The 19,396-nt window shown below is 35.1% G+C and overlaps 1 protein-coding gene and 2 non-coding genes across 3 annotated transcripts; 1 reads left to right on the forward strand and 2 right to left on the reverse strand.

Moving 5' to 3' along the window:
- Positions 1-1,990: 1,990 nt before the first annotated feature.
- On the reverse strand, positions 1,991-2,073 carry trnal-uaa (transfer RNA leucine (anticodon UAA)). Its single transcript has one exon. It is a non-coding gene; the product is annotated as a tRNA-Leu (tRNA).
- Positions 2,074-4,294: 2,221 nt separating this feature from the next.
- trnal-uaa (transfer RNA leucine (anticodon UAA)) lies at positions 4,295-4,377 on the reverse strand. The gene has a single exon. It is a non-coding gene; the product is annotated as a tRNA-Leu (tRNA).
- A 1,150-nt stretch (positions 4,378-5,527) lies between these two features.
- LOC132096055 (pituitary adenylate cyclase-activating polypeptide type I receptor-like) lies at positions 5,528-19,323 on the forward strand. The gene is made up of 13 exons (XM_059501174.1): positions 5,528-5,856; positions 6,495-6,603; positions 10,018-10,125; positions 12,706-12,806; positions 13,275-13,372; positions 14,006-14,138; positions 14,987-15,140; positions 15,373-15,433; positions 16,192-16,261; positions 16,407-16,498; positions 17,295-17,424; positions 17,519-17,560; positions 18,806-19,323. The coding sequence occupies exons 1-13, from the start codon at positions 5,812-5,814 to the stop codon at positions 18,953-18,955; spliced, it is 1,293 nt and encodes a 430-aa protein (XP_059357157.1). The 5' UTR covers positions 5,528-5,811; the 3' UTR covers positions 18,956-19,323.
- The last annotated feature ends 73 nt before the right edge of the window (positions 19,324-19,396 follow it).

Genomic DNA, 19,396 nt, shown 5'->3' on the forward strand with positions numbered 1-19,396 from the left:
ATTTCCAATTGTTCTCTGATGTCCCCAGAGTGTGTATGTGAAGTTTTATATCAAAATCCCCCACAAATAATTTTTTCATAGCTCGGTAAAATTGCAACTTTTAGGATATGAGCCAAAATGCGCAGTATTTGTCCCCCTAAGGTGAAAATGAGCTTGTGCTCCCACCTCCCTTTACAGAAGAGTGCGGAGCTTCAAGAGCTCATGCTCGTGGGCATACCGGTGTTACGGTTTAACTGGTGGTGACCGCGTTACTGACCTCACACATTGCTTCCAAATGCAAATGTTTTAACTACCACATTCCTATTCACAATCATTCTGGTAGCATTTGAAGGCAGCATTACAGAGAGCCAAGATGCTCTTTTGGAAAACAAAATATGATATGTGATGCTTTCTTTGTCAGGAGTCTGTACGTTTGCGCACAAAGCATTGATATCAATCCCTCTTTCAATAGCAATCTTTGCACAACTCCAAGTGCTGAACTGACCCTCGTTTGTGAGGCAGTCTGGCGTTAAATGTTAGCACAAATGCATAGGACTTTTCTGTTTTTTTGTTGTTGTTGTTTTCTTTTTTGGGGGGGATATTTCCTTCAAAAATTACATTTAACCACCGTGTCCTCAGCGGCCTATGGAGACTCCTGTGTTCATTGGTGCATCCCAAAACACAACACTTTTAATTGCTCTTTGGCGCTAACATTGTACCTCCAGCAGCTACAGCAAGAGAACAGTAATGGCGGACTGCTGCTTTACACTCAGGGCTGTGTATATGCTAATAGGGCAGAGACCGTCATGGGCTGGTTTTTCTCCGATTATAACGTCATAGTAGTGAAAAAATCTGGAACCACTAGTGTGGAGAGACTGTTTATGATGTATTGGGATTATAAAACAATGAGTGGGTGGATTTATTTTGTGAATTTTGTGCAAATCTGCATTGTATTTTATATTGTAATTTATTGTCTTGTAACCTATGATTGCACGTTCTATACAGGACTCCCTTGTAAAAGAGACTGTGTCTCAATGGGACTTTTCCTGTTTAAATAAAGGTTATATATATATATATATATATATATATATATATATATATATATTAACCATTATAGGCTAGTTGTGTTCACACATTGCGGCCACACAACTATGTTCAAACATCAAAACATTCTGTGGCACCTTAAAACATTTAATTTAATATTTGTATATTATTATTATTATCATTACATTAACTTATTTATGATATATTTTTGTATATATATATATATATATATATATATATATATATATATATATATATATATATGCTTATTTCCCCTTTCAATTTGTGTATCCCTTTACCTAGTTAACGTTTTATGTCAATAAAGCTTTGACTTTACGATTGTATTTATGCTCATGTGTGATGATAAATGAGCTTGTTGTGTTTTCATTTACAAATTAAACTATGAGAATGATTAATTCCTCAATTAAACATCATACTATTATAATTATAGTCTATTAATTAGCCAAAATAAAATAAATATATGTTAAATTTAAACTGCATTCCAGCAAAAATTCCAGGCAGTATAATCAAAGCTTTATTGGCATGTCGAGCATTTTCAGTAGGCTATTATTTACAAAAGTATTCAGAACGTTAAGTAAAGAGATTGAAAATTAAGGGACCAAATTAATATAAACAAATTTTAAAATATAACCAATAATATAGGCTAATAATAATAATAACAATATACAAATATTACGGGAAAAAGACACTTAATGGACTTTCAAGATTGTAGGTTTGTTTAAGCATTAAACTGATGGCCATGAGATAAATATGTCCTTCCATCAACATAAGAAGTCGTGAGAGAAATGAAGCCACAACATAAGGATGTTGCTATAACAAAGTTATCTCCTGGCCACAACATATTATGTTCCCAAGAATTATTATGTCGTGGCCATGACATAATTATGTGTACCAGACATGTCACCTCATGGGCACCATATTTATGGGTTTCGTAAAGATTTGTGTTTACCAGGAGTGGGGTTCGAACCCACGAGGACATGTGTCCATTGGAGCTTAAGTCCAACGCCTTAACCACTCGGCCATCCTGGTCTCCTGTTTGCAGCACTGCACCCAGGAGGGTGGTTCTTGCTCAACGAGTCCGTGGTCAGTAGATTAAAATTTACTAACAATTTCAAATCCTTTTTATCCAAAAATATATTAGCAGTAATATTGTCTGATTAAAGTAGTGGACATTTTTCCCCTGTCCTCAGTATCCCTGTTTATACTTTAGTTGTGCAAATGTAAAAGCTAATTAGACTTATAAACTTTAAAAATTGAGTGTTATCATAAACAGTCAGACACATTAGAATCATGTTACTGATACATACATACAGTCTACATGGAATAAGCTTCCACTTCCACAAAAAAAGTTGTTTTAATAATTAGAAATGCATCTCGGTTTAAATGTTCTCTCATAAGCTACTTTGTTGTTGATTTGTTGTTTATCTACTTTGTTGTGTGTGTTGTGAGAGAAATCCATTGGTTTGCTCACTGGAGTTGTGGTTCTGTTTTGGAACAATTTAATGTTAAAATGGCTATAGAATTTTGGCTATAGAAAAATCTGAATGTATAGGCATTTCTTTGACAAATTAATAAATTTATAAATAGTCACTAAATACAGGAATAGTCCTTCTGGACAAATGTTGGGTCAAGTGTCTTGCTGAATGCAACAGTAGGTAAAGTACCACCATTATACACAAATATTGATATACCATAATTCTACCAGTTGTATTTTGAGATTTCTTTTAATCCCACATTATGAAGTATTTAGTTTGGTTATTAATTTTCAATGACGTCTCATCTTTGAATTTACTCAAACATTTTTAGATCTTTTTCAATCTCTCAGATTAGAGCACAATAAACCTTCTTCCAGGAGTGGAGTTTGAAACCACATTGACATTTTGTCTATTGAATTTTAAAAAACAAACCATTAACCACTGAAAACAAAATGGAAACGGCAAAATGACCTGAGGAAAAAATGACACTCAAATCTTCCTCTTATTACTTCCTAATGATCTGACGATAGCTGCTCGCATCTCAGCTTGTCTAGCAGACAATGGATGAAGGACCATCACCTTCAACTCAACCTTGCCAAGACAGAACTGCAGAACTGCATCGTTTCATCACAATTTAACGATCCAGTTTATCACATCAACCATTACTCCTTCAAAAACAGCCAGAAACCTTGGAGTTATGATTGATGATCAGCTGACTTTCTCAGACCACATTGCTAAAACTGTCCAGTCCTGCAGATTTGCTTTATTCAACATCAAGAAGACCAGGCCCTTTCTTTCAGAACATGCTGCACAACTCCTTTTCAAGCTCTTGTTCTGTCCAGACATCCTGCCATCCCTAGGAAGCACAAAATAAATTTTACAGACTTTTAAATTAACCGTTCCCTCGTGATGGAATTACCTGTCTTAGCCATCTTCAAGGATCCGCTAAAAACACATCTCTTTATCTTTATTTGACCCTCTAACTCTAGCACTCACTATTCTAATTATTTTTTCTTTATATAAATAATAATAATAAAAACATCTTGCCCCTCTTATAATTGCACTCTATTTATTTACCAACTGCTTGTTTTCTTAAGAAAAAAAAAACAACAAAACTAGCTTCTTTAATCTTCTTTGGTTTTCTTTTTATTCATTATACAATTAACAAAAGCAAAAAAGTCCTCTAATACTAGCTTGGTCAATTATTTTTCTATTCTGTCTGTTTTCTTTTTATTTATTATATTATTTAAAAAACCTTGCTATGTGTACTCCATTAAGCTAACTAAGACTTGTTATAGCACTTACATAGCATTTCTCTTTTGGTTGCTTCCATTGTCCTCCTTTGTAAGTGACTTTGGATAAAAGAGTCTGCTAAATGGCTAAATGTAAATGTAGAACAGTGTTGCTGTTTGGAGTGGAGTCGTGTGCTTCTTTAAGCACATCTTCACCTTGTAAAACATACTGTTCACATTCTGGATCAAAAGTCTGAGGCTAAATCTCACATTAACCCTGTTTTAAAATGCCTGAATCTTGTACTAGGAGTGGGGATCAAACCCACAAGGACATTTGTCCATTATATCTTAAGTCCAGTGCCTTAATCACTCAGTCAGCCTGGTTTGAATGGTGAGAAAATCAGAGTGTCATGACACAAGGGTTCTTCTAGTGGTCCTTTAATAACATCTTCACTTTGTGGAACTTGTTGATTACATTCTGTTTCAACTCGAATCTCAAGCTAAACCTCACACTAACCCGTGTCTTAAAATGGCCAAAGCTTCTACCAGGAGTGGGGCTTGAACCCACGAGGACATTTGTCCATTGGATCTTAAGTCCAACGCCTTAACCACTCGGCCATCCTGGTCTGTAACAGAAGGTTATATGGTCCTTATCCTGGCTCCATAGGGATGCTGATATAGCCATCTTTCAATTGGAAAAACAATTCACCATAAAGTTTCATGAACTGTGCCACAAACTAGCTTATTGATGTGAGCATATCAGAGTGGAGTTAGACAAGGGTTCTAGTGCTCCTTTAACACCATCTTCACCTTGTTGAACCTGTTGATTACATTCTGGATCAATTAACTCCTGTTTTAAATGGCCTAAAGCTTCTACTAGGAGTGGGGTTTAAAGCCATGAGGACATTTGTCCAGTGGATCTTAAGTCCAGCGCCTTAGAGAGCGTTAGAGAGCATGTTTCCAAAGTGTTAAAGTCAGCATCTTGAGGTATTCTATCACCAAAGGGTAAAAACTAATCAAGATAATGACAATTTATAAAGTTTTCTATATACGATAAAATGAACCACTTCATCTAAAATGTCAGAAATTGAGATAATTTTTTTTGACAAAGCCTACCATAGTGAATGAAAACAATTTTAAATGAAAGTAGGAAATATTAAAATCAGTGTAATATCATACATTAAACAAAAAAATTATTATACAGTATATGACAAATGTGGGTTAAAAGTTTTTATTTTTAATTTTTATATATATTCATTTATTCATTCATTCATTTCTTTGCTCGTTTGTTCATTCATTCATTCATTCATTCATTCATTTATTCATTTAAAGGATTAAGTTTTCTATTAGCTGATTCTCTTTAAGCACTGTTCTTTAACCTTTACCATGGATTCCTACTGGGGATGGGTGGAAACATTACACAACATATCATTATATCATTGCTATCATTATACAAATTCAGGTAACATTTATAAGTCTTTTTATGAACCTTTGCTTTCATTTGAACCCAGTTGTGTAATCTTACTGTCTGCTCCACCACCAGAGATCTTCAACAAGGAATGAAAACTGTGCCAACCAATCCTCATCTTCCATACAAAATCCCTAGAAATGGCTCAGTGTTTCTACCAATGCTATGTTCAATTATTCACATTTACCAGGCGACATTTCATCTCCCATGAAACATCTGCCTCTTTTTAACAACCCTAAAAAGAGGTTTTATGTTAAATAATGTGCATCAAGGTTTTGTCTATAAAATCAAAAGTAACTTACCTCGACAGAAATCCACACATCTCTGAAATGAGCATTCAGCATTTCTCCAGATGCATTTCACAAGCAGCTGCTCATATGTTCAGCTGTGAAATTGGGTTACATGTTAAAGTCAATCCGACTGCGCGCGCTTCACGACCCTGTGCTGATGACGCGCATCATCGAAGAGAGAGCAATATAGCGAATGTGACTTCAGTCTGTCGAGTGTGAATTCAAGAAGGGCAGATCACTCTGATTGAGGAGTTACAGGGATATTCTGTGTTCTTGGGTCTTTACACGCTCTTGGCTTTAATATGACTGTTCTACACCTGTGTTTATTCGCGACTGTTTGGAGAGCCGTAAGTAGGCTTTTAATGTTAAACATTTTCTACGTATTTAATTTGTACAAGTGACCATTATGTAAAAGTAATTATAATTGATTTCTGACATAACAAACAGATATTGTACCGTAGTTTTTAATGTCTTGCTCAGTTTTCTGCAAACGGTTTCTGAGTTGAGCGCATCTGTAAGAACATATTTTAGACACTTGGGGTAATATATTCGTGAATGCGTTTCTTTAAAAAATTCTAAAGGAATTATGTTGATTTTTTTATATTTTTTTTATCATGAAGTTAAACGTAGAAATTTAGAATTTAGAATTTAGAATTTATTTTCCACTAGAGATACATTTAAAAAAGAAAACTGTAACAACCGTTTGATTCCTATTTTAGCCCAATACACTTAATTTGAACTGACTTATTTCATATTATAATAGAACATTCTTTTAGTTTTTTTTCTGCCTAAAATTGTAGACAAGTGTGGCTTTATTTTAAGTCATATTGGGCAATAAATAGTAGCATGACTTGTTTAAAATCACTCTACAATTGTAGATTACTTTAAAAATATCAGTGTCACCTGCGAATGTAAACAACTTTTAATCTAGTCTGTACATTATGCTGATTAATGTGCATATGGATTAATATTTTTCCTTCATCAGGTGCAAGCTATCCATCCGGACTGTGATATTATCTCCCAGTTTATACAAGACCAAGAGATCTGCATCCAGACTAGGAAGAGAGAGATCAAGAATCAGTCCCAACAAACAGGTTGTGACAATATTATTACATTATTACACACACACACACACACACACACACACACACACACACACACACACACACACACACACACACACACACACACACACACACACACACACACACACACACATATGGTTCTCATGGCTGGACAGGTGGGGAGTTGAATGTGTTCATGCTCAGCCTGGCCTTAACTAAAGATGATTATGTGTGTTTGCCATGCGGAAATCTTAACCATGTTACTTTAATTAAATATAGTCAAGGACAGGAAGGAAATGGTCTTTTGAGCAGACCAGCATTTACCCACATTAAAGCTGTGGTTCTCAAATGGTTTTGTTAGAAACAGATTTATAAGTGAATTCTTCTCCATTTTCCTAGCCATGAGGTTAGTTCCATTATATTATTTAAAAATTTATTTTCACCCCAGAATGAAAATTAGCTTAAAATGTACTAACCCTCAGGCTATCCAAGATGTAGATGAGTTTGTTTCTTCATGGAAACAGATTTTAGAGAAATGTAGCATTACATAACCTCCTCACCAATGGATCCTCTGCAGTGAATGGGTGCCGTCAGAATGAGAGTCCAAACAGAGTCCATCAATTAATGTCCTGTGATGTGGAAAGCTGCATATTTGTAAGAAATAAATCCATCATTAAGGCATTTTAACTTTAAACCGTCTCTTCTGGTCAAAATATGAGTCCATAATCCATAATAACAATTCCTCCAGTGTAAACGTCTTTACCCCATTGTCTTCTCACGTCAAACCTCACCCACATATTTGTTTAGAACATTTTGGAACTGTCTTCATTGTAAACAGTAGCCAGAAGAGGGTGAGAAAATTGTAAGCAAATTTACACTGTTCCTCTTATAGAGAGCAATTCTTTCATGTCATGTTACTAGATTATTACTACTTATAAAGTATTTTCCTTTATAATGTATAACTGTTGAATAACTGCCAGTCTGGGAATAGCTAAGCACTGTGGGAAATATCACTGCAAACGCTCTCTAGGGCAATCAAGCATACTTTCTGACTTGCACAGTTATTATTAATCTGAAATGACTTTTGATTGCGGTTCTGATTGCATTCCTCTCTGAGACTTGTTTAAGTTCCATGAATAGAATTGTGCTGAATGAGATTTGTACAGCCAGACGGTTCAACGGGACAGATGATAATAATGTTACGTGGCAGCTTGAACCTTCGGAGGTCTGTGTTCCTACAACTTGACAATGTGTGAGTGGGAAAGGAGGTTGTGTGAAATGGTGTGCTTGCCTTTTTTTGCAGTATGTGTTCAAATATGCTTTATTTGAGCTTTCCTATTAAGTCTTTTCCTATTTAAGATCAAATTTTGCAGTATTGTTATGCAAGTTAAGGATTCCATGCTGGTTTATAGGATATTTTCTCTGTTTGAATTCAAGCAAAAATCAGGAGAACAGGAAAGCTTCACTGCAGGATGTATAATAAAAAATAAAACAGTGATTTGAAAAATTACAACTTAATCAAATTTATTACATAATTTGCCAATTAGTTAATCAATCACATATGTACATGTTGTACATTAACATTAGCAGGAAAATCACCAAATAAATGTTTAGGGGCTATTCACACGCAACAATTTCTTGTATTCGGTCTGAAGCATTATTAAATAACTGATCCATGTACACAGACTGTCTGTCTGACCGACTGTGACCTGCAGAATTTGAAAGGACATGTTTTCCTCTCAGCAGTGACATACAGGAACAAAGCTGTCTAGGTCTAAAAGGTAATATGCAGTTCTTTCTTAAAACATAAAGCTTACAAACAGGGTTTTCCAGCCAGATGAGTCACAATAGAACATTTATAAGATTTTATAATGATATTGTCACGATCATTAGCTGGAGTGCCCACAAACTTCAGTAGAGGGCACTCCACTCAGTACCATTCCACCCATCACCACCTGATGTCACCATATCATCACTTGGACACTAGCACCTCTCAAACTGTTGTACCACACCCGAACTACATCTCCCATGAGTCTCTGCATCACAATCATCTTGCCATACCTGCACCTCATTCAGCAGCCAGTTTCCTTGCCACACCTGCACCTCATTTACACACACATATAAGCACCACAATCACTCTCACTCACTGCGAAGTCTTGTTTAGCCAGTCTGACATTTCCGAGCGTTTTTTTTTCTTGTGTTTGTTCCTTCTGTACCTGACCTTTGGATTGTTTATATCGACTCTGATTCTCTGTTGCCTGCCCCGACATCTGCTTGTTTCTGTTATCGATTCTGGTTATCCCTAACATACCTGACGCCGTTACTGATCATTGCCTCTCTGACCATTCTCATAATTAAAGTTCTGCATATGGATCCGAACGTCTCTGACTCGTTGTTACAGATATAGCCACTAGGGATTCATTTAATCTATTTTAACAAATAGCAGTGACCAAATAAATCAATCAATACGAAGTATAACAAAAAATGTTTAATAAATAAAAATAATAAAATTGTATTATAATAATAATAAATCAAATTGTGTTTACAATTTTAAAGCAAGCAAACAAACAAATAAATATATTAGGCTTTAAGGTTTGGCTGTTTAGCATGAGCCCAGTTGCACCTGCTGGTAGAATATGTAATCACATTGTGGATTTAAAGAGCATCCTTACTGACTTTTTAAAAGTAAACTTTTTTTGGAGGGTCTAAAAATGTGAAATAGACATACATGAGGATTCACACTGAACCTCAGATAAAAATGGCCTCATTAATTTCAGAAAAGATCTTCTAAATACTATACATCACCATTCATATCTGCATTTTTTTTTTAATCTGCTCGGAACGTGCAACTGCACAAACCGTATTCATGAGTAAATTTGCAACTCAGGCATGCCCTGAATTTCTTTTTTTACCTTATTTCCCCCTCAAAGTATTGTCATACTCCCAAACTGAGTATACAAAATTAATGATGCTATAAATAACTGGAGACATCTAGGTCATTCTGCAGCAGAGGTCTTGAGTGTCTTAAAGACGCTGTTATAGTATAACCTTTCCTTGCTTGTCTTTATTGTTCCAGATTCACATAATTTTAATAGACTGGAATTTGTATTACATTAATGCATGTACATATTGACTAATATTGCTTCGTGACATTTCAAAAGTAGTTGCATGACTAGCTCTTGAATATTTAGTGACATCATAAGGGCAAAGATAGTTGTAGATTAGATTTTGTAGATAGATTTTGTGCTGGAGACTATATGTGCTGGGATTAATGTGTTACATGGACAAGCAGTGGAATGCTAACGATTTTCTGCACAGCATGACAAAAGACACTTGGATAAACTGTAAATGACCCCCTGTCCAGTAGATAATATCCATATGAACCAGTGCAGAGCATATATTGTTGACAGTTTCATGACGGCTCATCTGTGGTTCCTGTCTCAGGATGTTGGACAGATTGGGACGGGATCCGCTGCTGGGGAACAGCCAAAACTGGACAACTCATTAATGTGTCCTGTTCAGATGTCTTTCAGCACATCTCCAACACTCAAGGTCAGACCTATCTATCTATCTATCTATCTATCTATCTATCTATCTATCTATCTATCTATCTATCTATCTATCTATCTATCTATCTATCTATCTATCTATCTATCTATCTATCTATCTATCTGTCTATCTGTCTGTCTGTCTGTCTGTCCGTCCGTCCGGCCGTCCGTCCGTCCGTCCGTCCGTCCGTCCGTCCGTCCGTCCGTCTGTCTGTCTGACTAACTGTCTGTCGGTCTGTCAGTCTGTCTGTCTGTCTGTCTGTCTGACTAACTGTCTGTTTATCTGTCTGTCTATATCTAACCATATATCCATCCACCCATTCATCACTATATCCACCTGTACTTGCATCAATCCATATATCCATCATCATTCATCCATCCATCCATCTACATATAGCCACCCATTCATCCTTCCACGTATCCATCCATCCATCATCCACTTATACATCCTTATATTCATCCATCCATATATTCTGCACCCCCCCCCCCTCCCTGATTTTTTTAAAGCCTCATTATCATTGCTGTCATTCTTTAGTACATGGCTGCTGTGATGGAGCTTCAGGCTCATGTCTGGTGAAAGGTTTTCTCAAACAGCAGCAGATAAGTTGTTTCTGGAGGGCTGGTGCGCAGTAACCGTGGCTGAAAGCTGTCACACTTCTAGTTTATAGGGGTTGTAATATTGTGTGGGTCAGTAGTCTTTACAGTCACAGAGCTGTGATAGTGACGTTCTGCTGAATGTTTGAATATGCAGACAGAAAGTCACAGAGCCTTGGAGACATTTGGGATTCAGCTTGCACTGAGATGACCTGTGCATATGTATGCATTCAAGAATGGATTTTTGCAGTAGGCAAAATTTTGTTAATTAAATTTGCTAATGCATCACAATTTTGAGCTTTTTCCACAGCTTAATTTCATGGCATGCAACCAATTTAAATTCATGAAGTGTAAATTTATTTAATCCATTTCCATTGGGAATACATGAATAATTGTCAGTGACCATAACTGCATATATGGAAATACAAAGCACAGAGATTTAGTGCTTTACTAAATTAAAAGTTAACTTTTTCTTTTTGCATGTCAGAAAAAAGCAAATGTTTGTAAAAAAAAAAAAAAGCCAAAAATCTGAAATGACCAGAGTTTGAACCCAGCACGGTCTATTACATTTTCATTCTGTGTTGAAGGCATAAAATGAAATATAACGGTATAGATTCAGTAGCGGTGTTGCGGAGGCACTGAGAAGCCATGAAGGAAATAAGACCAATCTTTGGATTTGAAAATCAATTTAGAAATCAAGTTAAGATTGCAGTTAATGTTAAAATATCTACGCAGTACCTTAGACTGACTTTTCATTTGTTTCTTTCCTGCTTCTCATTCCTGCTTCCTTTAATGGCACTCTCTGTTACATTAAAAACATCTTTGTGTTTTGTGTTTTTAGAAATATGATTGTCTCCCCGGAAACAAAAAGGGAAAGTGTTTTTATAATCCATACAGTTTCATCAAAATTGTCTTACAAAAATAAATTGAAACACCTGTGACTGCCTCTAAAAACTAAACACCAGACAGTAACCTAAAATGTTGGATTAATCTAAACTCACTGGTTTAAAATGTTAAATCCTGATTTTAAATCCTTTGAAAGTGCTTACAGGTCACAATGCTCAGATGTCAGCAGACGCTTACTGCTCCAATAGAGTATATGCATTGATGTCACTTTCCCGCCAGAACAGGCCTCCAAATGACATATTTAATTTTGATGAGGGATGCACACATACAATATATAACAATTGTCCAAATCAAAATTAACACATTGTGAAAAGCTTGATTGATTTATGAATTGATATTTAATTCACTATGAAAATCTATATTAAATCTATAATGTTTATAAGAGCATTCCAAAATGCATACATATGTATCTTGTATATATAATATAAAAGATATATATGTATGCACTGTGTGTGTATTTGACATATTTATAGACATTTCAAAAAATAAGAATGGCAAAAACAAAATGACTGAAAATTCAATTAAAAGTAATTTTAAATAAATCTATATATGAGCCTTATAAGCTGACCCATATGACCCATAAGCTTTATTTACTTTATTTGTTGAAAGTCATTTAGTCAGAGTTGTAGCTGTTGGTCAGACTCTCTCACACTGCTGCTGAGGTTAAAGCAGGTGACTTCCGCACTTATGAAGGCTGAAGAGGGACACCTGTTCTGTTCTGCCACAGGAAATGCATCCAGAAGCAGGTTTTGTCCCAGCTCTAGTGCTCATGTTTTCCCTTAAGCATTCTCCAGGCGACTGTGGGTATTTTTGGAAGTGTTATGAAGTGGGAATTGTGCTTACTTCTCTCTGAAATTAGGACTGATCAGCAGGAGTCTGCAACAACTGACAAACTTGAGACATATTTGGCACTCAAGCGTATGAGAGATTTTAATGACTGCTCATTATGTGATCAGGACAAATGCCCTTTTTTTTATTGATTTTTAAATGCAGTAGGGTTTGGTGAAATTTTTGAAAACTCTTCAGGGACAAATGTTGAAGTTTTGTCATCTTAAAACCATATACTTTGCTGTTTATTCTGCAGGTTTTATATACAGAAACTGCTCGTCTAAAGGCTGGAGTGACCCATATCCACCGTACGAGGAAGCATGTGCATTCGAAGATGACTCAGAATCTGGGACTGTGGTACAGTAAATCATTTCCCATAATACATACATATTGGACATATGAATGCCCATATTATAATAAATATTACTTGTGCAGAAAGGCTCAGTTTGATGAATGGCTTCCAGTGTATGTAGTGTAGTGTGTACTTGGGCCTCCCGTGATGTCCACTAGTGGTCACTGTTTTGTTTCTGCGTCATGCTTTGCCTTTAAACTGTTCTTCTTTCTGATTAAATCAAGAAACGCTGTTCAGGATTAAAAATCTAAGCAGGTCTGAAATAAAAAAGAAGAATCAAATAATATATTTTTAAGTTTTTTTTTTTTTTTGGCTTTTAAGAACTGGAAGAGTTTTACTAAAGTCAGTTTTAATCCAAAGATATTAGATATTGATATATAAAGAAATATAAATCTGTTGAAACGGTTAAGCTTGAAATACTGTTTGTTAGGGATGTTAACTACTTTTCTCTCAGACTTTTTTTTGTTTTTCAGTCAACTTACTTGTCAACCTTGAAACAGCTGTACACTGCTGGATATGCAACATCACTTATATCACTTATCACTGCCGTTATCATATTCACATGCTTCAGGTAAAGCTCTGTCACACTTATATATTACACTGGCCTGCATCATATTCGCTGAATTAAATCCATATGATTTTATAGCATTTTTGTATTCGACAACCATTTTTAAGATCTTGTATTATCCCTTAATCAGTAGAAAAACTGCCAAAACATGATTCCTCTTGCTTTGAGCCAGTTGGCACTATTCGTTTAATTCTCAGCTGATTTTAGCTTGTGTGATATTATTTTATGCCTAAACCTGATGTCAAATGTTAATGCCAAATGTTTGTGTTATTATATGTGAAAATGTATTTGAACATATTTTTCTGATCCTCTGCAGATTGTAAGTTAAATTATATTTTTTTGAATACTTTTTTTTGTTGTTTTGTCATTTTGACATTTGGTCTCTTTTGATATTTTATTAAGGGCATTAAAGCTGATACATATTTATAATTTGAAAAATCCGAATTCTTATTTTTCTTATAATAGTCCAAAATGCACAGCTGTGTGATAATGATTTTAAAATGCAATTATGATACACAAAATGCACAACAAAGAGCATCAGAAAGGGTGAATGAAAATATCTGCATATTCAGTAGGCAATCTACAGTATAAGAATATATTATGTTTATAAATACTCATGATGCTCTGTCATTACAGGAAGTTCCACTGCACCAGAAACTACATACACATCAATCTTTTTGTTTCCTTCATCTTGCGGGCAAGCGCAGTCTTCATCAAAGATGCCGTTCTGTTCTCAGATGAAACTCAGGATCACTGTTTAATGTCCACGGTGAGTGAGAGCGTCTGTATACAGAATTTACAGAATTTGTAAGTTGTCTTGGATAAAAGCATCTGCTAAATAATTGCATATGTAAGTGTCTTTACACTGTGAAGGACGAAACTAATTATCCAGAAAAGAAACCTACCAAAAGGGTTAGTTCACCCAAAAAAGAAAATTCTGTCATAAATTACTCACCCTCATGTCGTTCCAAACCCGTAAGACCTTCGTTCATCTTCAGAACACAAATGAAGATATTTTTGATGAAATCTGAGAGCTTTCTGACCCTCCATAGACAGCAATACAACTGCAATGTTCCCAGCTCCATAAAAGCATATCAAGGACATCTGTGGCTAAACTTAAATTTTGCGAAGCTACAAGAAATTCTTTTTGTGTTCAAAGAAAACAAAAATAACATAATTTATTTAACAATTATTCTCCCCAAATTATGGAGAGTATCACGACACTTGTGCATGCTTTCCCCAGAAAGAAATGAACATAATCAGCGTAGTTTACGTTCCGCATTCGCTCGTTTTCTCCTGAACATAAACAACACTGAATATGTTCTGGGAAAAGCATGCACATGCATCGTGGTACTCTCCGAAAATGGCGGAATTATTTTATAAGAGTCAATTAAAAAATAGAAAAAGTAATAAAATAGAAAAAAAATAAAATAAAAAATAAAAAATAATAATAATAATTACTAAAACATTAACCAAAAATGATTGAAAACACAAAATATAGAAATTCAAAGAAATTCTAAATGTATATAAAAAAACACAAAAATAACTGCTTCTGATGCAGGTTATGGATGAGCTCTTATTCTGTATCTGTATCAGTGTGTGTTTTGTTTTGCACAGGTGGCGTGCAAAACTGCTGTAACGTTCTTCCAGTTCTGCATCCTCACTAATTACTTCTGGCTGCTGGTGGAAGGCTTGTACCTGCAGACGATCCTCGCTCTCACCTTCGTCTCGCAGAGGAAGTACTTCTGGTGGTACATTCTAATAGGATGGGGTTGGTACATCCTGAAAAACTGATTTCAAGAGAAAGGCTGTGTGTCAACAGATTAAAAGATGAACATTGGCAGTCTGCCAAGATTTGAGTACAAGAGCAGCTCAGCATACAGATATCAGCATTTGTGTCACATTATTAAAATCTCTTCTAAAAAATGTATTACATATCTAAGGGTTGGTTTTCTGTGCATTTAGAGAAAGTGAGCATGCATTGTCTTTTTTTTTTTTTGTAGGTGTCCCATCAGTCGTGCTGATCGTGTGGGTGTTGACCAGACAATTCTATGATAACAGAGGGTATGTCACATCTTCAACATTAAAATGATCTTGAAACCGAACAAAACTGATCCTATTTCCTTTCTCAATGCATATTCTTTTTGTATGTATTGTAAATGGATCACATGACATTTTATTTTATTTATTTTCCAGTATATAGTCTGGCTTGACATATCAGCATTATTTAATCATCTACAAATTATTATAGTTTTTATGAATATTTGATATAATTGATATTTTTTATTCTAATTTTGTGTTTTTGTCATGACTCAGGTCTGTTTGTTTTTTATGCCTTTATAGTTTTTATAATTGTTTGTTTTAGTTATTTTAGTACATAAAGTCGAACTAAATGAAAATGAGATATGTTGATTTTATTTCTTTAATGGTTTTATTTTTTTTTAATAGTTCATTTATTTATTTTTAATTTCAGTGTTAGTTTTAGTTATTTTAGTACATCAAGATTTGTTTTAGTAAAAGAATTGTTTTAGTATTGTTTTAGTAAATCTTTGTTGTGTTTTTGTCATTTTTGTTAGTTTTTTTTAATATAGTTTTAATTTTTTTTATTTCAGGTTTAGCCTGTTATTTCAGTTGAATGAACATAAAAAGTAGCTAAATAAAAATAAATGTAAGTTATATTTTAGTTAAAGTTTATTTTATTTCAAGTACTACATTTCTATATGGTTTAAGTTGTCTGGCAAATGCAATTTAATGTTATTACAATCAATAATTTTATTTATTTATTTATTTATTTATTTTACATAATTGTCTCAAATTTGCAGATGTTGGGATGACACAGATAATATGAACATCTGGTGGATCATTAAAGGGCCGATCACAGTATCCCTGCTTGTGAGTTATGATGCTATTGCATGTCATATTTTGAGATGATAAAGTTTAATTACATTTATCAGCAGAAGTTCATCAGAAAACTTACATGAGACTTCCCCTGCTCTTCTGTTAGTAAACAGTCTCTATCTGTCTGTCTGTCTGTCAGGCTAATATCATCATCTTCCTAAATGTGATTCGGATCTTGGTTCAGAAATTAAAAAGTCCTGGAGTTGGAGGCAATGACACAGGTCACTTCATGTGAGTCTAATATTAATGTGAAAGAAGTGCTGAAAATGAACCTTTGCCAGCTCTGTTAATGCTGCAAAAAACTGTCACTACAGAAAGTGCTGAAGTTATGACAGTCAAAGATAAAACCCATATTTTGGGGTTGTAAGGTGATTTCCTGGCCCAAGTTAAAAGAATTGTAGTGCAAATGTAATCGTTATTTGCTACATATTGAAAGCTTATTCCAAACGCTACATACAACACAGGGCAGTTTTGACGAACAGTTTATGTAAGTTATGATAGTTCCAGATGAAACGTGGTTAGTGTAGAATCAGACAGATGGCATGTGTTAATGTTAGTGAAATTCATATATCTTCTGTTCATTAGGATACAGCTATATGTGCTGCCAGGTCGCACTTCATGCATGCATAATATTTATTTTGACAGTTCACGCTAAGGTGCGTTTCTATTTTAGGTTCTGTTGTGTCTTAATACCTGTATCTCCTTATAATGTGAGGTATATGCAAAGACGAAGAGAAATTGCATTTAGCCCATTATCCAGAGGCTTATTCGTTTCTGAAAGCACAGATCTGTCTTGCAAATTTGATTCTGTGCCATTTAACTTTATATTGGCTCCGGGCTTGACCTTGAAATTTGAGGGATTTTTGCATTAAAATGAAATAATCTTTTTTTATGCATGTTACAAATTACATACTCATCTGAAATCCATGAAATAAATCACTAGGATGATACAGATCTAGCCGTGCTCTGAATTGTTTGTGTGAAGGCATGAATTCTGATTCATGAACAATTTTTGATAATCACACAGGAGACTGGCCAAATCCACCTTGTTTCTGATTCCTCTGTTTGGGATGCACTACACTCTGTTTGTGTTCCTGCCAGAAAACACAGGGGAAATAGTCCGGTTTTACATTGAACTCGGTCTGGGCTCTTTCCAGGTACACATGATTTCATTTCTTTATGTAGAAATGATCTGCTTAGTGTCAGTTTACAGATTCTGTAATGAGGAAATTTCTTTTTTTTTTTCTCCAGGGCTTTGTGGTGGCACTCCTATACTGTTTTCTCAATGGAGATGTAAGTATTCTCACAATAAAAACATTCAACATGATATTGACAGTTACAACTAAAGTTTAACAGTTTTTCCTAAAGAAAATGTGCAAAACTACAAACACCATGATACTGGATGGATGCAAGGGCAAGTGTTTTACTATTTGTGGTTGCATACTATGGGTCAAATAAAGCACTCTTGAGCAAATCAAAAGCAATTGTAAAAAAAAACACTAGGCATCATCTAAAGGAAAAAATGCATTGTTGTTAGCTAGATGATGTTATAAATTATATGCTAAGCAACAGAAAGCCAATCACGTAGCCTACCTCATATTCACCATAGATAAGTATAATACATACATATATGATATTCACGAGTTTTAAATAGTGAGCTATGGAAACGCAATAAACAGTATTTCTAGCATTTGAGCAGAAAAATGTCAGATGATGGTAAAAAACATGCAAAGAAAAGACTTTAATTCTTACCTTTATATATTTAGTTTGAAAAGTCAAGTCAGGAAAAAACTTGAACAATGCTACAGCTGTTAGCTAAACAGTCCACGTGCTGCATTCGTCCAATCTTTGGCACTGACACCACAAATAAACAAACAAGAACGTTAACCCGGAGTTTAGGAATGTTTGGCATCAAATGTCACTTTATAAATATCCAGGATTAGTTTTTTTAAAGGGTTACTCCAGCCCAAAATGAATACTTTGTCATTAATAACTCACCCTCAGGTCGTTCCAAACCCGTGAGACCTCATCTTCAAAACACAAATTAAGATATTTTTGATGCATTCTGAGAGCTCTCTGACCCTCACATAGACAGCAATGTAAGTAACATGAACATCCAGAAATGTAAGGACATCAGATAAGGCAGGGTTTTTACCAAGAAAATTGTTTAGCATTAATTATTTCAAGTGTGTAAAGCCCTTGTGTGTTCTAAAATCAGCTCAAAAACATGTTTGATGTCTTCTGACTAGATGAATATAGTCTGAAGCTAAAAAAATCACAGTCTGTGTCAATCATAGCCTACACTACACTATTTCTTGTGAAACTGGTTACCGCTGTCTCCTCTAACTTTAATTGGGGAAATCTGGGGAAAAGGTTGTGTAATCAGGCATAAGAATGAGCAAAACTTTCACTGTGGCTCTTTCAAACAGTTGCATCTTTTGACTTTTCTACCTTAGGGATACTGTGCATGTTTTTCTGAGAGTATCATAGTCAGTATAACCATTTGTTATGAATGTATTGTCACTCTTTCTCTTTCAGGTACAGGCAGAGTTGAAGCACAGGTTATGGACGTGGCAGACCCAGACTCATCTGAGCCCCAGTAAAAAGCGTCAGGTCACTGTTACTCAGATCATGATGCATGACTCCAGTCATTCACAGACTGCTGTCTGCAACGGCACGTCTGTGTAAACACACCTGGATGATGCAGAAAACTTGCAGAAGATTTCAGGAACTTCACATCCGGCTCTGGAGTGTGGAAGACGATCAGAAAAAAGGAAAAGGGCCATTGTACGGCATTATCAAGGTCATGTCACAAATACCTCAGAGTTATGGATGTGGCAGATGTCATTTGAGTTCAGTTAGCATGTGCAGATTTGCAGGTTGCAGAACTACAAGCAGATTGTGACACAGCCAGTGTAAGCGAGTGGAGGTTTGATTAAAGGACAGATTTGATTAAGGCCCATGCAGTAGTAAATGCTTCATTAACAGTCTGGTTGTATATTAGATTTGTGGTATGCAAAAGATATGAAATATTAAAACCTTTTTTTACATCCTCATTCCATCCAAGTGCTGAGTTATTTGCCGTAAACTGCAAAGTAACATGATTGATGTTCATCAGTTTGAAGACTT

This window comes from Carassius carassius, chromosome 20 (assembly GCF_963082965.1).
Source record: "Carassius carassius chromosome 20, fCarCar2.1, whole genome shotgun sequence".
Taxonomy (NCBI): Eukaryota; Metazoa; Chordata; class Actinopteri; order Cypriniformes; family Cyprinidae; genus Carassius; species Carassius carassius.